This window comes from Pan troglodytes, chromosome 1 (assembly GCF_028858775.2).
Source record: "Pan troglodytes isolate AG18354 chromosome 1, NHGRI_mPanTro3-v2.0_pri, whole genome shotgun sequence".
Classification (NCBI taxonomy): Eukaryota; Metazoa; Chordata; class Mammalia; order Primates; family Hominidae; genus Pan; species Pan troglodytes.
In genome coordinates this window covers 142,049,585-142,068,269 of record NC_072398.2, presented here as the reverse complement: position 1 = coordinate 142,068,269, position 18,685 = coordinate 142,049,585, and the positions used below count along the sequence as shown (strand labels likewise).

The 18,685-nt window shown below is 39.5% G+C and overlaps 1 protein-coding gene across 1 annotated transcript; it reads right to left on the bottom strand.

Moving 5' to 3' along the window:
* Window positions 1–4,605: 4,605 nt before the first annotated feature.
* GBP1 (guanylate binding protein 1) lies at window positions 4,606–18,047 on the bottom strand. The gene is made up of 11 exons (XM_001147994.7): window positions 17,426–18,047; window positions 15,327–15,535; window positions 12,474–12,601; window positions 11,597–11,706; window positions 11,127–11,329; window positions 10,278–10,520; window positions 9,139–9,419; window positions 8,302–8,514; window positions 7,401–7,503; window positions 6,970–7,163; window positions 4,606–5,755 (listed from the first exon to the last, which is right to left on the bottom strand). The coding sequence occupies exons 2-11, from the start codon at window positions 15,514–15,516 to the stop codon at window positions 5,642–5,644; spliced, it is 1,779 nt and encodes a 592-aa protein (XP_001147994.1). The 5' UTR covers window positions 15,517–15,535; window positions 17,426–18,047; the 3' UTR covers window positions 4,606–5,641.
* Between the last annotated feature and the right edge of the window lie 638 nt (window positions 18,048–18,685).

The window sequence follows — 18,685 nt, the reverse complement described above, 5'->3', positions numbered from 1 at the left end:
GTATAGAATAAAAATGATCTAAATCAATGTCATCAGACCATGGCTTTATAGACACCATCTTCTAGTCAAATCACTCATCTGTTTTTACCCAGTACTCATACTGTGGGAAAAGTGTAGGGGCACAGAACAGTGAACACTTTCGGGAATGTTGGAATCATTCTCTATTAGAATTTTATTCTTATACAAAATGTTGGTGAATCAGTCTGGATTTGGTCATGGAAACAACACCACCTTCAATCATTACGGAAAGAAGGTGTTTCATGTGGGAGTTTTAAGAATATAGGACAAACAGGATGTGGGAGAGATGGGGTTTCAATGTCTGATAAGGGAACATTTGGTGGGATAAAGAAATAGTGACCAAGCACATGAGCCTGAAGACTTCTTAGAAACCTATCAGGCCCATATTTCCTTTTACCAAAAGGCAAAAATAATATTTAGGTTATTCTCACCAGGAGATTTGGCTACAGAAATGAATAACCCAATTTTTAATCTATTCAGCTAGTCTCACCACTGCTACCCAAAGAGCTACCTGAGAGTCTTGGAGACACAACTGAACACCAATGATAATCTTTAGATTATAGCTGGGGATATTACCAAAGATGTGATTTACCCAGAAGGATTAACTCTAGCAAAGCAGCTAGATCAGGAAGGTTACTGGGGTCCGGGTTTGGACTATGCCTTGCTTGGAATGAATATATGGTCAGAAATCTTTCTTGTACTGTTAATAGAATGACTGCTCCACTGGCCAAACCATCAGAGCACAGCAGAAGTCCCAAACTCCCTTGCTCATGTGGTCCTAGACAACTACATTGTTTTCGACTGTCTTCTTACTGTACAGGGTGATGTTTGTGCTGTTGCTAACATTTGCTGCTGCACCTGGGTAAATACATCTAGTTATATTGAATTGGACACATCTAAGATCCTAAAGTTAGCTAAATTTCTGAATGGGACACCTTCAAAAAGCCTCCTGGCTGGACTTCCTGGCTTGAATTTACAATTTCCAGATATTTTCAGCTGGCTTTTGTCTCTAGTCTAGGATACCTTCTGTGTTCCATCCTACAGATCTTAGTGATCCTTCTATTTGGACTAATCATTTGGGTACTCTTTTGAATTGTTCTAGCCTGTTTTGTTTGTTTGTTTGTTTTGTTTTGTTTGGAGATGGAGTTTCACACTTGTTGCCCAGGCTGGAGTGCAATGGTGGGATCTCGGCTCACTGCAACCTCCACCTCCTTGGTTCAAGCGATTCTCCTGCCTCAGCCTCCCGAGTAGCTGGGATTACAGGCATGCACCACCACACCTGGCTAGTTTTGTATTTTTAGTAGAGATGCATTTTCTTCATGTTGCTCAGGCTGGTCTCAAACTCCTGACCTCAGGTGATCCGCCCACTTCGGCCTCCCAGTGTGCTGAGATTACAGGTGTGAGCCACTGCGCCCAGCTCTTCTAGCCTGTTTTAACAGATATCTGCAAGAGGCTTGGATCATGCTGACCTAACCCAGGAAACTTTAAATTTACTCCAGACAGGAACCAGAATCAACATAACCTACGAGACTTTGATTAGAATCTAACAGGTACCTGAGTGCCTTTGTAAGTAAATGGCTCTAGTTGCTCAATTGGCCACTGCTCTGCCACCAGGATCCCTAGAAGAGACCAGATAAACCTGAAGCACGTAGCTAATTACTTCCACGCCGTGATGGAATGCAGTGCTGTCTGCCAACATGTTTGAGCCAGTCTTTCAAGATGCATCCTGAGTGGCTAACTGGGCCTGCATTTCAAGTTGAGCCAAGGGACCATTTGCTAACGAGGGGACACACACATGTTCTGAGTTCACCCAAAACACATACCTTATTATTTTGGGGCTTTTCAGCCCACCTGCCTCTGCTAATCAGGGCTCAGCTGTATTGACCCATTAGAACTCAGCTGGGTTGACCAATCAGAACTAAGTGAGTTTCGAGTTTTAATTCTCAATTGAATGAACAGACCTGATTGGGAACCTGCGTGGGAACTTTGGCTGTTAAACCTGAGCATTCTTTCTGTTCTCCGGAAGAAATAATGTTTAAGTTGCTAACACTTTATGCATTTTCCTAAAATTGAATCAAACAACTCCTTTTGAAACATAACCCTGATATCATGGAAGTCGTACAACACCGTGCTAAACAATTTTATACTTCTAACCAAGGTCTGTGCCCTAATCAGCAGGAAGTGCCAGAGTGTCTGTCACCCATTCTCCCTCAAGATTGAGAAATGAACAATGAAAAAAGGGGGATTTGAAAATGCAGAACCAGCCCAATGTGGTTCAAGTTTGTGTAATAAAATAATGCATTGTTTTACCGTTGCCATGGACTCCTGGTTTCAAGTTATGTTACCTGAGCATGCCCAGACACACTCTGCATGCAACCACGGTGGAACCTAAGTACTTGGACCAAGGAGCAGGGCTGATTTAAGAAGGAGACACCTCAGGGCTTAATCTGTGATCTGATCAGATCCAGCCCTGACATCACCTCATGGCACGATGCAGTCAGATCGCACCTCATTATCCTCTGTCTATAAAACCTGCCCCAACCCCCAGATCTGAGGGACAAATTTTTAGATATGCTTTCCCCCATCTCCTTGCTAGTTGAATAAAAATAAACCTTTCCCTCTACAAAACCCTTGTGCTTCCTTGTTTGTCTTTCCATTGCAATCAGGCAAACGGCCTCCATTGGTTTAGTTAACTAACACTCCCAAGACTCAAGGAGCTGCCGCGCAGCACTATTTTGAGAGCCCAGCCCCCACCAGACTGTATCTCGCTCTGGGGCCCAACAGCCCCAGCATCTCCACTTCCCTGGAGCCCTGCGGACATCTCTTCATTTCCACCCAGAGGGCTGCAACTTTGTCCCGTGGGCTGAATCCAGTGGTGCAGTAAGGAGCAGGCAGTGCACCATACCAGGGAGGCTGCCCCCAGGACAAAGGGAGCCCAAATGCACACTCTGCAGTTTCTGAAAGCCACTTGCCTGGGGCCACTGCCACTGACAGCAACCCTCTCAACCTTCCACCCGAAGCAGGGCCACCAAGCATCTGCATGTGCCTCCCATGGTCCTGGAGCTGGTCTGCCCAGACACAGTTCTGTGTCCTGAGGACAGGCTCTCACACCACCCATCACGCAAACATGGTGCCCAGGGCCTGGGAATCATGCTGCCTCAACTGTAGCTGCGGGCGTCTGCCCACAACATCAGGGTCTGACAGCAGGCCCACGTCACCTGCCACTGGCACCCAAGCATGCCATCCAGGAGCTTGGTGATTGTCCGGCCCCACTCACCATAGCCTGCACCCTTGCACACCATTGGAGGGCCTAAGGACGGGAAAGCAACATGCCTCCCTGGAGAGAGCTTGATTCTGTTCTGGCATATGTTAGTGAAAAGTACTAAACCAAGTCAGATGGTTTGGAATGTGGTCTAATTTTTTCTTTTTTTTTAGACGGAGTCTCGCTCTGTCGCCCAGGCTGGAGTACAGTGGCGCGATCTCGGCTCACTGCAAGCTCCGCCTCCTAGGTTCACGCCATTCTCCTGCCTCAGCCTCCCGAGTAGCTGGGACTACAGGCGCCCGCCACAACGCCCGGCTAATTTTTTGTATTTTTAGTAGAGACAGGGTTTCACCGTGTTAACCAGGATGCTCTCCATCTCCTGACCTCATGATCCGCCCTCCTCGGTCTCCCAAAGTGCTGGGATTACAGGCGTGAGCCACAGCGCCTGGCCAGAATATGGTCTAAATATTAATACTACCAAACTGGGGAGGAAGTAACTTAATTTTGCTGATTTTTCATTTTCTTATACTTTATTGGTTTACAAAGAAACCATTATTTGCTTTTGATGGCAGAGTTATTCTTTTCTACTGTGAAGTTACTTCAACTCATAAAAATGTATTTTATTTACACCTTTGTAGCAATGGAGCTTGGAAGAAAATATAAAGCATATCTACATGAACATTTCATCTAGTATTCTGTGTTCTCACCTGGTCTTCTATGAAGTTTCAGTTCAAGTGAAGAAACAGTGCTTGGCAGCACCATGCTCTATTGTGAAAGGAGGCATTTGCCATGTGATTGGATCACAGGTAGTTCAAGGTAACAAAAGGCCTCAAAGCAATTAGGAAAGACAGGATTATTAATGTGGATTTAATGGCATTAGCTGCTTCCTTGCTTTTTTCTTACTGTGTTATTTTGAATAACCGCATAGTTTTTTCAAGATTGTAATATATATAGTCTAATCCATATGATTTTTATACATGTGAGTAACACAATGCAGGTATATAAAACTCTGACCAATGTTTCTGTAAAACAGAGTTCTGCAAACTATGGCTTATGGGTGCCATCCTGTTATTGAAAGTAAAAATTGATTGCAACATAGCCACACCTATTGGTTTATGTATTTTCTATGGCTGCGTTTGCACTACATGCAGAGCTGAGTAATTCAGACAGAGACTGTATGACCTGCAAAGCCATAAATCATTACTATCTGGTATTTTACAGGAAAGATTACCAGCCATTGCTATAAAGACTAAAACCTTATTTTCTGATAAAAATAACTGCAAAAAAGAAAATCAGAAATAAGAAGCCTAGTGAAATACATTGTATTTTCAGTTCAAAAATAATTTTTAATTGCTATAAGAAACATCAACCACTTTCCTAGGACTTTTGACACATGAGACAAAGTCTACATATACCAGGTAAACACAAGAGCATTATTAAATGGGTCAAAAATGTCAAAAAAAAATCCCATATTCTCTTCTGGGGAAACTCAGAAAGATTTCAAATATGATTGTTAAGAATTAGAAAAGACTAGCATAAGCTTTAACATTCTAAATAATAAGTAATTGAATTAGTTCAGTTTAGTTACACAGCATCTTTTAAAGTCCATCTTTGCAAATTATACGTTGCTATAAATACAGTGTGTAATTGGCATTATGTGAATTTGTTTAATCCAGTGTCAATTGTCTAATGGTCTAAAGTGTCCCATTGAAGTTATAATCTGGATGAACTGAACAATAAGAAAAGTTTTCTTCTTTAGCCCAATTGTTTATCACTCAATTCCTACTCCTGCCCATGGTTTCTTCCACCTTCCTCTGGAGAACATAAAGAGATTCTAGATCTCTGTATAAGGTGGTTTGCTTTAGCTTGAAATCATCAGTGAGGATTATACATGGGCAATGTCCAGAAATCACATTATTGCTCATAGACCGTGTAGTCTTGATCTAATGGATAACTGTACATTGTCTTCACTAAGAAGCTAGGGTGGTTGTCCTTGATATTGGGACATTGTAGACTTGGCCAGACCAATGCCCAAATATTTCCCAAGACTTTTACCTAAGACTCTGCTCAGTATCCATTTGTCTACTGCTGGTCATCTGGAAGAATAAACTTCTCCTGAGTGGTACCAGCTTATGAGATTTCCTGAGTTGATACAGAGATAAATGCATCTTTGTTGCACAATTTACAGTCTTTTTTTTTTTTAAGAAAAAACATGATTTTGATCATTGTACCACATGCCTTTATAAACTTTTGGTGTTATGATGCAAGATCTAATTATTATCAAATGTAGTGACGCTTGTTCCAAATTCTAAAATTGTTTCAATTATGCCTTGGTTAGGGGTGACAGGAAGGCTCTGGTCTTTAGCTTATGGTACATGCCTTTCGTCGTCTCATTTTCGTCTGGAGATCCTGTATCTCATTTTTCATTATTCTGCTTTCTTTTTGAAATCCCTCTTGTAGTAGTCGCTCCTGTTCCTAAAAAGGGAAAACGAAGGCTGAGTAAAGTGTAGCATCAGGCAAATTGAAATATTCTATCTGGTTTCCACATTCAATGATTTGTTATTTAATTTTCTCTGAGTCACGCAAGATGAAAATGTCATACTTTGGCCTATTATTGACCAAAGCACAGCCATGTTCCTTACCCTATTATGTATATGACATACCACCGAAATAAGCAAAGTATCCTCAAAATCTCATAAGGTATATGAATCATGGATTAGGAAATTTGGTCTAAGCTGCCACACCTTGGTGTCAGGGGTAGCAGAAGACAGGTAAGAAATCTGAGTGCCAGACTGACCATACTGAGTTTCTGCACATAGCTCACAACTCAAAACAAACTGGGAGCAGGACATTAAAAAAAATCAGAATTAGCAGAGTATCACACAGGTGTGAGGGTTAGGAGCCTTTCTGCTCATAAAGGTTTCTTAAATCTAATTTCATAGTAGGTGTCTCAGAAACAAATAATCATTGTGGATTCCGCTAAGTGATGAAGACAGCTCTGATATATTTACTAGCTGTGTGAACTTAATTATTTATTGTTTTTGGAACCTTTGTTTCTTCTTCTAAGTAATAAGGATATAGTTCTTGCTACGTATGTTATTAAGCAAGAGATACAGATTTTTTTTTTTTTGGAGTCTCGCTCTGTTGCCCAGGCTGGAGTGCAGTGGTGCGATCTCAGCTCACTGCAAGCTCCGCCTCCTGGGTTCACTCCATTCTCCTGCCTCAGCCTCCTGAGTAGCTGGGACTACAGGTGCCCGCCACCATATCTAGCTAATTTTTTTGTATTTTTAGTAGTGACAGGATTTCACCATGTTAGCCAGGATGGCCTCAATCTCCTGACCTCGTGATCCGCCCGCCTTGGCCTCCCAGAGTGCTGGGATTACAGGTGTAAGCCACCATGCCCCACCGAGATACAGATATTTTAATGATGCCTAGCAGATAATAGCTGCCTTGAAATGAAGGATATACTGATAAAGGACTGAATGTTACACAACTGCAAATAAAAAACTTTTAGTGACCAGACTTGGCAGTAGCCAGTCAGGCTGGACAGACAGGAATTGAAAAGTACAAGTAAGCAAACAGGGTCCTTACCCTGGGCTTCATGTTCTCTCTGCCACACTAAGTTTGCGATCGGGGAGAATGGAGAGAAAACAGAAAAACAGAAACCTCAAGGTGATGCAATTAGATACCTGAAGTTTAAGAGCGAGGGTCCTCTCTTGCTCTTTCAGCAACTGGACCCTGTCGTTCTCCATCTTCTCAGTCAGTTGTTTCAAGTGTTCCTGATAACTCCTCTCCTTCTGTTCCATCATCTGCTCATTCTTTCTTTGCATTTCCTGCAACATTTTTGCTGAAGCCTGTGCAGACTCAGCTTTCACACGTTCCACTGAGGAGGAAAAGGAAGAAGAAAAATTTGTGTGGGGTTATCTTGTTGCCTCATTCTTCCTTATACACTTACCTGTTGTTGTTGTTGACTGCATATGCCCTACTCAGAGATGACCTCGGCAAGTAAGACACGCCTTTGTGGATCTTGCTCTAGTTAAAGGGTCCCATGTTTATCCAGTCAAGTTATTTCAATTTTTGGAGCTTTTGAGGCCATCTAATTTCTTAACTCACTCCTCACCTTCAATCTCCTTTTCCTTTTCTGTGAGAGTCTGGTCTGTCTGGAGAATTGCATCAGTCATAGACTCCTTGGATTTCAAGTATGTCTGCAGAATCTCTTCAGCCTTAGGACCCAGAGAACACAGAGTGAGAAGTAGGAAATTGCTGTAAGCAGGTGTTCCTGTTTGTCTTCCTGCCATCCTTTCCTCTGGGAATTCTTTCTCTTGGCCCTATTGTCCTTGGTGGTCAAATTCCCTGTCGGAGCGACAGACACATGCTCCTGGCAAGCTGATCAGAGCATCCTACTTAGCAGTCATTTTTAGTAGGCTAATATAGATACTGGGAAAAGGAGAGTCTCTGTCCTGTTTAGATTAAGGGCTCTAAGTTTGGAACTGTTAATGCTGTGGTCCCATATGGGCTGAGCCTGCTGGGGAATGAAGCCATCATTGAGAAAGCAAATATCAGAGCGACTCAGATAGAGGGAGGGTGGGAGGGAGAAAACTGTGGGGATGGGGGAACACTGGACAGAGAGACAGTTCATGATGTTACTTGAAACCTTAGACCCACCTGTCCTGTAAAGCCAGTTTGCAGCCTAAATCAATGAATTACATTTTTGTTTAAGCAGCCATCATTAGGTTCCTGTCTCTTGCAACAGGAAAAGCCCAGCTGTAATGATGACAATAATAACTTTGTGCTTCATCTGCTAATTGAATTTATAACTTAATAGTTAATTGGCTGCACTCTCTTTGATGAGCACCTAGGACATATCTGGTATAACAGCCTGTTTGCATATGTTATTGAATAAAAGCATGAATGTTATGCAAACAAAAAAGCACATCTGTATGCAATGAAGCTTGGTCACCTTGGTGTTTGTAGGAGGCAGGTCAGCAGCTTTCCATAATTGACAGATAAATCTTGGTTACCTGTGTCCCCTTCCTCGGTTCCTCATAGTACTTTTTCTTCAGGTCTTGTAGCTTCTGAACAAAGAGACGATAGCCCCCTGGTTTCGAATAAATTCCCGCCTTCACTTCTTCTTCTAAAGGACTGAAAATGACTTGAAGTAAACCTGAGCAACGATCTGATGATGCTTCCTGATTCTGTTTACAAAAGTCATCCCGCTTTTTGTCTAGCTGGGCCTTTAATGTAAAAATAGGAAGTAAAAAGAGTAACAGGGAAAGGATGTTAGCTTGACCTCAGAATTTTGGGAATGATTTCTGAAAATAAAAGTCAATGATGCTGGAGAAACTGACAGGCTCCTCACCAGGACCACACTCTTCCTTCTGACCCCACTTTCTACTGAAGTCGCTTTCTTTTTGGAGGTGAGTTCAGGGCTGAGATTGACAGCTTTATGTCAACTGTTAGAGGAAAACTCTGTTTTTGCATATTGGACTAATGATTTCATATGGAATAAATGTGGCTGAACGGAAGCCTGCTCAAGATAAGTAGGATGAAAATTTTCTTTGTGTTTGGCTAGAATATCAAATCAGTCTGAGAAGAGTGGGCAGGTAATTTTATTAGAAGCTCTGGTTGTCAGTTGTATGCATAAGTAAAGGGAAAATTATTCAGGAAAAAATGTTTTAGAACTTTGGGTCTGTAATAATACAGTTGGTCCTTCTGACTGATGTGATCACAAATCTGTTGTTTTCACCATTATGGAAGCTAGGAGGAATTACTTCCGTCAAAATAAATAATAGTTTTCTTTCCTTGTAGTACTTTGGCTTCTATGACCCTAAATCGTATACATTTGAGACAAAAATTACCGCTAACTCCTTTTGAAATAGATGGTCCACATCTTTGAAGGAACTCCTGATGAAGACTTCAATGGCCTCTCTCTCACTGTCCCTGTGCAGGTCCAGCAGCTCCTGGAGGCTTTCCGTGGGCAGCTGCACCTTCTGGCCCATCTGCTGTTCATAGTGGGCAATAGCCTTTTGCACTGCAGCTGAGTTCTCTATCTGGGCCAAGGCCAGGACTGCGTTCTCCATGCAGGGTAGATCCCCACTGCTGATGGCATTGACGTAGGTCAGCACCAGGCTCTCTAGACCTGCATATGGAGAACAAATGATAATGTTTCTGGTGGTAAAGAAAGTCTCTATTCCATGTAATTCTGAGCATGTCAAATACCACCTATTTTCCTCACAGCATCAATGTCCTCAGCATCACTTGGAAGCTTGCTGGAAATAGACTCTCAGACCCTGTCCAAGATCTATTGAATTAGACTTTTGTCTTTGGTAAGATCCTCAGAAGATACGTATGCATACCAACATTTGAGAGTTCTTGTACTAGATTACATAGACTTGTGTTAATTGAATGCTTGCATCCATTTTAACCCCAAGCAACATTAGCACAGGAACCATATCTATTTCATTTATATCTGTATCTTCAGTCTTTTCATAGTAAGCATTTGATCAATATGTACGAAACAAATGACACTATTCCAATAAAAAAGAGTCCTCCATTTAGTTTATTTTATTGCAGTATTGTTCAAAAGCGCTTTCTGTAATGCTGGGAATGTTGTATATGTGCTTTTCAGTGTGCTAGTCACTAAGTACATGTAAATATTAGTCCTTGAAATACAGCCATGTGAATTGACTTTTAAATTTTCCCTATTTAAATTATTTACATTTATGTTTACAGAGACACACTTGTCTAGGGGCTACTCTATTGCATAGTGCAGGTCCAGTTCACTAGGGCAATTTCAAGCAATAGAACTTTTTTTCCTTTGGCCTTTTCCTAGACTGGAAATGTGACTAACAATATATGTTAGAAACATTGGTGCCATCTAGAATTTAACACAAATATAGCAGTAGATTGGGATTTTTCAATGCTGAAACTAGGTGGAAGTTATTCTATGCTCCTCTAGTCTTAAACAATGAGCAGAAGTACTAGGAAGGGGACTTACGAGGCCCATTGACCTGGATGCCTCCTGAAAGAGTTTTAGTTTTGGAATTACTAAAGATGTAGGAACAGAAGTCTGCTACTTGTTGCACAAATTCGGGGTCCAGCTCTTCATCTTGTAGTTTCTCGAGCTGGGCAAGCTTCCTGCGGTGAACGGGCCGATCAAAGACAAAGCATTTTTTCTTTGGGAAGAATTTCCGGATACAGAGTCTGGGCAGGTTAAAAGTTTCATCTTTTTGACTGGTACCTAGAAAAACATTAAAAAAATTATAAAATTGCCTAATATAAGTGTTTCTGTAAAGGGCCAAATAGTAAATATTTTAGGCTCTTCAGGCTGGATGGTCTCTTTTCCAAGTATTCAACTCTGTTATTGGAGCGTGACAACAGCTTTAGACAATATGTAAATGAATGGGCATAGCATTATTCCAAAAAAACCTTATTTACAAAGACAGCTAGCAGGCAGGATTTGCCATGATTTGTCTTGGGCAGTAGTTTGCCAATGCTTGGACTAGCACACGGTTCATGTTTTAGTCTATGTTCTTTAAATAAATATCCATTGTACTCCATACTCTATGGCTAAGTAGAAGATCACAAACCCTAGGCAGGGAGATAAAATTAACCTAATCACAGCATACAAAAAGGTGAAAGAACAAGAAACTTGTTCTAGAACAATGACAAATGTAATTTAAAATAACATCTATTAATTTGGATATTCAGCAAGTATTGATTTCTAGGAATAGCCAGCTGAAGACATAGAAAACTGCAAATGCTGGAAAACTAGCAATAGTAAACTGAAAAATGATAATTTCTTGTGTTTTCTCATCCTCATTTATCAGTTGAAGCTCTCTGTTACCTTTCTTCAGCTTCAGGGAGTATGTCAGGTACTCATCTGGTGTGAGGGGTTGTCCATCTGCTTCCAAGTCCAGGGAGAAATCTCTCAGTGTCCACACAAAGTCTGGGAAGAAGCTCACAAAGTCAGCTGAATCCTCAACCTCATTCTCATTCTCATCAGGTGAGGATTTTGATCGGATTCGATGTGTCAGCTCTGTCACATAGCTGAGTAGCTAACTAAGGAAATGTGACAAAATGAACAGGGACCTCATCCCATGTTAGTTCAACACATACCCAAACCTTCCATTTTCCTTTGCTCGTAACCTAAGTGTCAGTTCTAAAGTGAATACATGGGATCTCTCCTCTGTACTTGCATTATTTTTTGTTTTCTCCTTTTGAGCTTGATTCATCAGGATTCACAGTCAGGCAGCTGGTGTATGAATACAGGTGTCCCCTCTGACCTTGGTGCTGTTCTGGGTCACAAAAGGATACTACAGTTGGTCCATAGCCTGCTGGTTGATGGTTCCCATGCTATTGTACACGAAGGTGCTGCTCAGGAGGACGGCCAGGGCGAAGATCCAGGAGTCATTCTGGTTGTCACCCTGGAAGTCAAGACACACTGGAGTCAGGAGCAAGTTTCATCATCGCAGCACTTTTCAGAGTAACAGTAGTAAAACTATGTTCATATGTTAGAGGATTTTTTTTCTTTTCTTTTCTTTCCTTTTTTAACACTAATGACCTATTAAAGGAAGACAAATACAAAAATTATTCTCAGTAGGATGTGGCTTTTGGGTAGTTTTTCGACGAGTGTTTTTGGGTTACCATGATTCTTACTAGGTCTTCTAATGATCATCAACAGATAATTGTAAAATTAAAATTCAAGGTTGGTGGGCATTTTAAGGCCTGAGTACAATGTAAATTTAAAATTTTCTCTTCTTTTTTTCAATAACAGAATTCACATATAAGATTGGTACTATTAGTTGCTATTTTATCGAATAATTAATATACACCTGAAATGTATTATCTTATTAAATATTCAAAATAATACTATATGGCCAACATAGGTCTTTTCCATACATTTTAAAGATTAGAATGCTGAGGCGAAAATAAGTCAATTTTCTCAGGCTACTGAATTAGTGACAGAATTTAAATTTAAATACAAAGTCACGTGGCTTTAGCACCCAAATTCTTAACTAAAGTTCTGTGCAGGATAAGACTCATGACACTGGGATTATTTGTGCTCCCTTTATGCATCTGTGTTAACCCACACATATTACAGCCTGTAGTTAATAGTTAATAAACAATTAACCACTGCATAAAATATTCAGAGAAGAGGGGCTTACTCCACAACTGGATCCTTGAGTCTCACCTTCTCTACATCTCCCAGACCCTCGGTGTCCAGCAGAACTAGGATGTGGCCTGGCTTCTTGGGGTGGGGCACACACCACATCCAGATTCCTTTAGTGTGAGACTGCACCGTGGAGCCCAGAGAGAAGCCTGCAAGGGAGGGAGGAGACCAGAGATGGGGATTTAGTAACAGGCAGTTCTGGCAATTGAAGGAAAAAGTAGTATATTTAAGGTTAAGAGAGAGAACTGAAACAACAGTCAGTATTCACCTTACTTACTTACAATCAAAGAAATAGGAAATTTGAATATCCAATGCATGGAAACATTCAGGAGGCTTTCATGATAAAAATAATCAACAAAGTAGAAATAGAAAGACAGCACCTCAACATAATAAAGGCCATATATTAAAAACCCACAGCTCACTTCACATTTAATGATGAAACGTCATAGCTTTTCCTATAGCATCATGAACAAGAAAAGGAAGCCTACTTTTGCCAATTGCATTCCACAGAACACTGCAAGTCCTATCCAGGGTAATTAGACAAGAGAAGCATAAAGGAAGCATCCTAATTGGTAATGAAAAAGTAAAATTATCTCTGTCTGCTGATGATAGTATCTAATTTGTAGAAAACATTAAGTATCCCACAAAAAACTATTAGAACTATTAAAACAATTCATCAAAGTTGCAGGATGCAAAGTCAATATGGAGAAATCAGTTGCTAGTGTAAAAAATAGAAAAGGAAATTTTGGAAACAATCCAATTTAACAGCATCAAAAGAATAAACTACCTAGGAATCAGCTTAACCAAGCAGGTGGAAGACTTGTAGAGTGAAAACTTCAAACACCCTTTAAAGAAATTATAGATGACATAAGTTATTAGAAAGACATCCTGTGTTTATGGATTGGAAGACTTAATATTCTTAAGATGTCACTACTACCCAAAGTGATGTACAGGTTTGATATAATCCCTACCAACATTCCAATTACTTTGTATAAATAGAAAAATCCACCATAAATTTCATATGAAATTTCCAGAGATCCCCTAATTATAAAAATAAAAAGGAAGAGCAAAGTTGGAGTCTCACAGTTTCTGAGTTGTGAAACGTATTACAAAACCATGTGTGGTACTGGTATAAAGACTGACATATAAACCAATAGAATAGAAAAGACAGCCCATGAATAAACTCTGATATATATGGTCAAATGATTTCCAGTATGGGTGTCAAGATCATTTAATGAAGAAAGGAGAGTCTCTTTAACAAATGATGTTGAGGAAATGAGATATCTCCTTAAAAAGTTGGGCTATTACCTTATAACTTACAAATATGAACTCAAAATGGATCAAAGAACCAAACATTAGGGTTGAAACTATAAAAGTTGTAGAAGAAAATAAAGGGTAAAAGTTTTATAATATTGGATTTGGAAATTATTTTTTGAATAAGAAACCAAAACTATAGACAATAAAAGAAAAAATAGATTAGTGGGACTTCAGCAAAATTTAAAACTTTTGTGTATTAACGGACACTATCAACAGAGTTAAAAAAGGCAACGCACGGAATATAAGAAAATATTTTCTAAACATGTATATGATAAGGGATTGATATCTAGAAAATGTAAAAAAAAATTTACAAAGCAACAGAAATAAACAACCAGATTAATAAATGAACAAAGGACTTGAATAGACATTCTCCCAAAGAAGATATACAAGTGGCCAATAAGCACATGAAAAGATGCTCAACATCACTAGTCATTACGGAAATCAAATCAAAACCACAACGAGATACTACTTAACTTCCATTCGTATGGCCACTATAAAAAAAAAAAAAAAACCACCGAAAATAAAAAATGTTGGTGAGGATGTAGACAAATTAGAACCCTTGTGCATTTCTGTTGAGAATGTAAAACGGTACAGTCACTGTGGAAAATGGTATAGTGATTTCTTAAAAAAAGTTAACATGCAATGACTGCATGAGCCAGCAATTCCCCTTCTGGGTATATTCCCAAAAGAAGTGATAGCAGGGACTTGAACAGATATTCAGACACCCATGTTCCTATTAGCATTATTTATAATAGACAAAAGGTGGAAGAAATCCAAGTGTCCATTGACAGATGAAGAGAAACAAATTAGTATACACGTACAATTACTAAGCCTTAAAAAGGAAGAGTTTTGACACATGCTAACACACTGATGAACCTTGAAGACATATGAATTGAAATAAGCCAGTCATAAAAGGACAAATATTGAATGATTCCACTTATATGAGGTTTCTGTAGTAGTAAAATTCATAGAGACAGAATGTAGAATGATGGCAGGCAATGGGTTTATGTGGAGCTTTTGTTTAGTTAGTACAGTTTCTGTTAGGCAAGATGAAAGATTTCTGGATATGGATGGAGGTGACAGCTGTATAACAATGGGAATTTCATTAATGCCACAGAGCTGTACACTTAAAAATGGTTACGAGGTTAAATTTTATGTTTTTTCTACAACAATAAAAAATAATATCCACTACAGACTGAAACATTTTTTCAAACTTAAAGATCACTGTGAACTCTGTTATTGCATAAAAATTGTAATAAACATTGTATAGTTTATTATAGTTATTATTATGTACATTAATTATTTTTATTACTGTCTTACTCCTTTTAGGAGAGGCATAATTTGTGCTTTTGAAATGGAAACTAAGGTATCATGGGAATAATTAATGAATTGATTCTTATCCCCTAGAACAGCATGAAGATAAGGAGCCCGACTGTGAATGGAAAGTTAGCTTTCAGTATTCATCCTCATCTCTTTCTCTCCTCACATCCTCATAATAGAGGCTGACTGTGTAGATGGACAGAAGGGACTTGGCAGAGCTTTGCTCATGCCACTCACCCTTTTTCTTTCCAGCCAGCTTGTTCATCAGGTAGGATTTGCCTGTGCGGTAGAGGCCCACAATTGCCACCACCACCATAGGCTGCGTAATGGCAGAAAGGATCTTCAGAGCTTCTGGATTCGCCATCAGTCGCCCATTAGTGTTCTCAATGAGGCACATTGGGCCTGTCATGTGAATCTCTGATGCCATGTCCAGGGTGTTCGCTTGTCTGCAAGAGAAGAGGTGAAATAAATGAGAATTTCTAGTGTTTTGCAATTATAAGGGAGAATCATAAGATTCTCCAGTATGGCCAAAAGTTTTGTGTGTGACAGCAAAAGAGATGAGGCAAAATCTGTATCATTTGAGAAAGTTATGGAAGTATTGTCAAAGTAGCTCATTATAAAAAATGTTAGCACGACAGTGACTTATCAACACTCAACTACTCTCACGACCCAAATATTTCATTTAATTTATTGTGGAAAACTTTCTTTTTGGATTCTTATTAGATATTTTCACTAGTCAATTAATGGGAGATAGAATAGGATTTAGAGGATTTATTTGCATCCTGGCTGTATGTAAGGAATTCAATATTGATTTACTTATTAATTCTCACAGTGAATAAACATCCAACACAGTGAATCAGTATTCATAGTTTGATGTTTACCCTTAGAAAAATTTCCAAAGATTTTTAAATGTGTTCCTTCCTCCATCTTCAAATGGTTATGCTTATTTCACTGCAATGAGGATTGACAAAGCTTCTCACATTGACATTCTGGAAGTGGTAACAATGTAACATACTTTAGCAAATTTTATAAAACTATACAACCATGTGAAACACATGGCTAGGGAACCTTCCAAGGGCTCCTAAGGGTCATGTCCAAGAGAAGGGCCCTGAAACTTAAGCTTCATTAGAGTCACGATAAGATAGCCTCTAACTCACTGAGGGTATGAATGCAAAATTGCAAATACTGAATATTTCCTCCAGATAATAAGGATTAAAAGATCAAGAGGCAGATAAAGAGAGCTACCTAGGAAGTTGTTCAAATAAAATATATTTCCAGCGATACAGCTTTAGGATTTCTGTTTTGTTCTGTTTTCCATTTGGTATGGTAGGAGAAAGAGAAATAGAAAGAGGAGGAATAGTAGGAGTGGAGAGGAGGAGGATAAGGGGCTGGGAATGTGTGTGTGTGTGTGTGTGTGTGTGTGTGTGACAGAGAGAGAGAGAGAGAGAGAGAGAGGAGCTATCAGACCAGAGGCGATGAATGAGGCTAGTGTCTTGACAAGGCATTCACGGAAAGACTTTACAGAAGGCAGGATCAAAGTAGTCTGAGTGCATGGAGAGGTTAAAGTAAGCAAAGATATTTTCTGTAGAGATGCATTACAGGAGAATTAAAGAGGAAACACCTTAGGCCCTGCTCTCTACTAAAAGAAGACAAAACTGGAAGCACTTCAGTGAAGCAGTGGGGTTGAATTTCACTTCTAAGGGACAGGGGATAAGTGGGCACTAGGAAATTAGTGAGTCTGGACTATTTCTAAAGAAAGTAATCCATTCTGAAACAAAGTTCACAAGTGTAATAAAAAGTATACTGTTTTCATGAATCTTCATCTTTCAGGCTGAGTTTCAGTTTTTTCTTTGTCTTTAACCGTGTCAGTGGGCTGCTTACTTTGCTTCTCATTTGCTGTTCTTTCCTTCCATGAAAAGAACCTGTTTGTAGCTCTTTCCATTTCTTAGCTGCATAGGAGCAGGATTCAGTCCATCACTGACGATGGAAACGTAATCATATCCCTAGTCAACATAGATAATGTCAACAAAGAGAAAGACTATCCTAGTACATTTCAAATGCTCAGTTTAGCCCCTGTCTACTGGTGCCTAATTCAACACACTGTAGTGGCATTAAGGCCATGCTGTCCCTGATAACACCAGGATTTCATCTGACCTGCGTCCCACTTCAGGCTCATCTGCAGCCTAATTTGGTTCTGATGATGTTTAAGAAAATGAACTGACCTTTATAAATTCCTTCCCATCCCTGCCACAACCTTATAGGTTCCATATCCCTGAGATGAGATCCTTTGGAGCTAGAGAGAAAGCTGCTTGATGAGAAGTAGTAAAAGTTCTTACCTGTTCTTTTTCTCCTTAGTTCACGAGGAGTGGCTTCTAGCACTTCTGTGTCTCTCACTGGATCCCTGGACTAATATTTCACTGTTCCGAAGTTGTAGGGCTGGGATTTCTTCATTGATGAAATATTTAGAAGCTAAGCAGATTTGTAATGGATTTAGAGTAATATGAAACTGAAAGTACTTCGTTCAAATCACTGACTCCACTACCATAAATGGAATTACAGGAGTGTGCCAGTGGGAGGGTTTAATGATTTCTCAACCAGAAGCTTCAAAGTTTTTTTGTTGTTGTTGGAAATCTTAGAAACCATTTGTTGTCTAACAAAATGCCCATTAGGTTTTGAATACAATGATACATGTCTCATGGATTGAGTCAGTTTGAGAAACCTAGAATGAGGAGGCATCATGTTAATTTTCAGCTACAATTTCCTAAAATAATAGACACACTCACAATGGAGCTGCCTATTCTTTGAGAGGTGCAGTACATAAGGAAAGGACATGTTTAACACACTCATGAACACCTAACCCCTGGCACTTAATGCCCAGCACACAGTCAGGAGGGGGCTCCATATGTTGTACTCATGTTCTAGGCTCAGTACTGATGGCTTTACATGAATCACACAACTGAAAACTCATAATATTTCTTCATGGTTTTATAGAAACTGAGCACAGAAAGACTTTATTAGTTGTCTAAAATCATAACACTGTAACTAATGTGAACGCAAGCACTCATGATCCCATACCCTCTTCTTGAACCACTTCACTATGCTGCTTATTTACTAAGTGAAAAATTGTAGAAATATTTTATTTATAGGTTTTTTATTTTTAAATTTATTATAGTGTGATTTTATTTTTATAGATTGTTTTCTGAGAGCTGTTTGTGTTTTATGTCTAATTCAGTAATGACTTCTAACATACAGAATAAGTGGCATTATCTCTATTTTACAGCAAAAGCAAATAAAATAGTAAAAAGCCTGAGTGAACATTTCATTAAAAAATATATTTATAGTGATGTGGTTTCACTTTGTTGCTTAGGTTGGTCTGGAACTCCTTCATTCAAATGATCCCCCTGCCTCAGCCTCCCAAATTGCTGGGATTATAGGCATGAGCCACCAGACCCAACCTTGTGTGAGCATTTCTTTTTTTTTCTTTTTCTTTTTCTTTTTTTTTTTTTTGAGATGGAGTTTCACTCTTGTTGCCCAGGCTGGAGTGCAGTGGCACGATCTCGGCTCACTGCAACCTCCACCTCCTGGGTTCAATCAAT

Bases quoted from the DNA above. Each gene is read 5' to 3' on its own strand.
- GBP1 (XM_001147994.7), bottom strand. From the start codon at position 15,516: ATGGCATCAGAGATTCACATGACAGGCCCAATGTGCCTCATTGAGAAC. The intron at 12,602-15,326 runs GTGAGTGGCATG...CCTCCCTTGCAG, and splicing joins GCTGGCTGGAAAGAAAAAGG to GCTTCTCTCTGGGCTCCACG. The intron at 5,756-6,969 runs GTATCTAATTGC...TTCCCTTTTTAG, and splicing joins CCCTCGCTCTTAAACTTCAG to GAACAGGAGCGACTACTACA.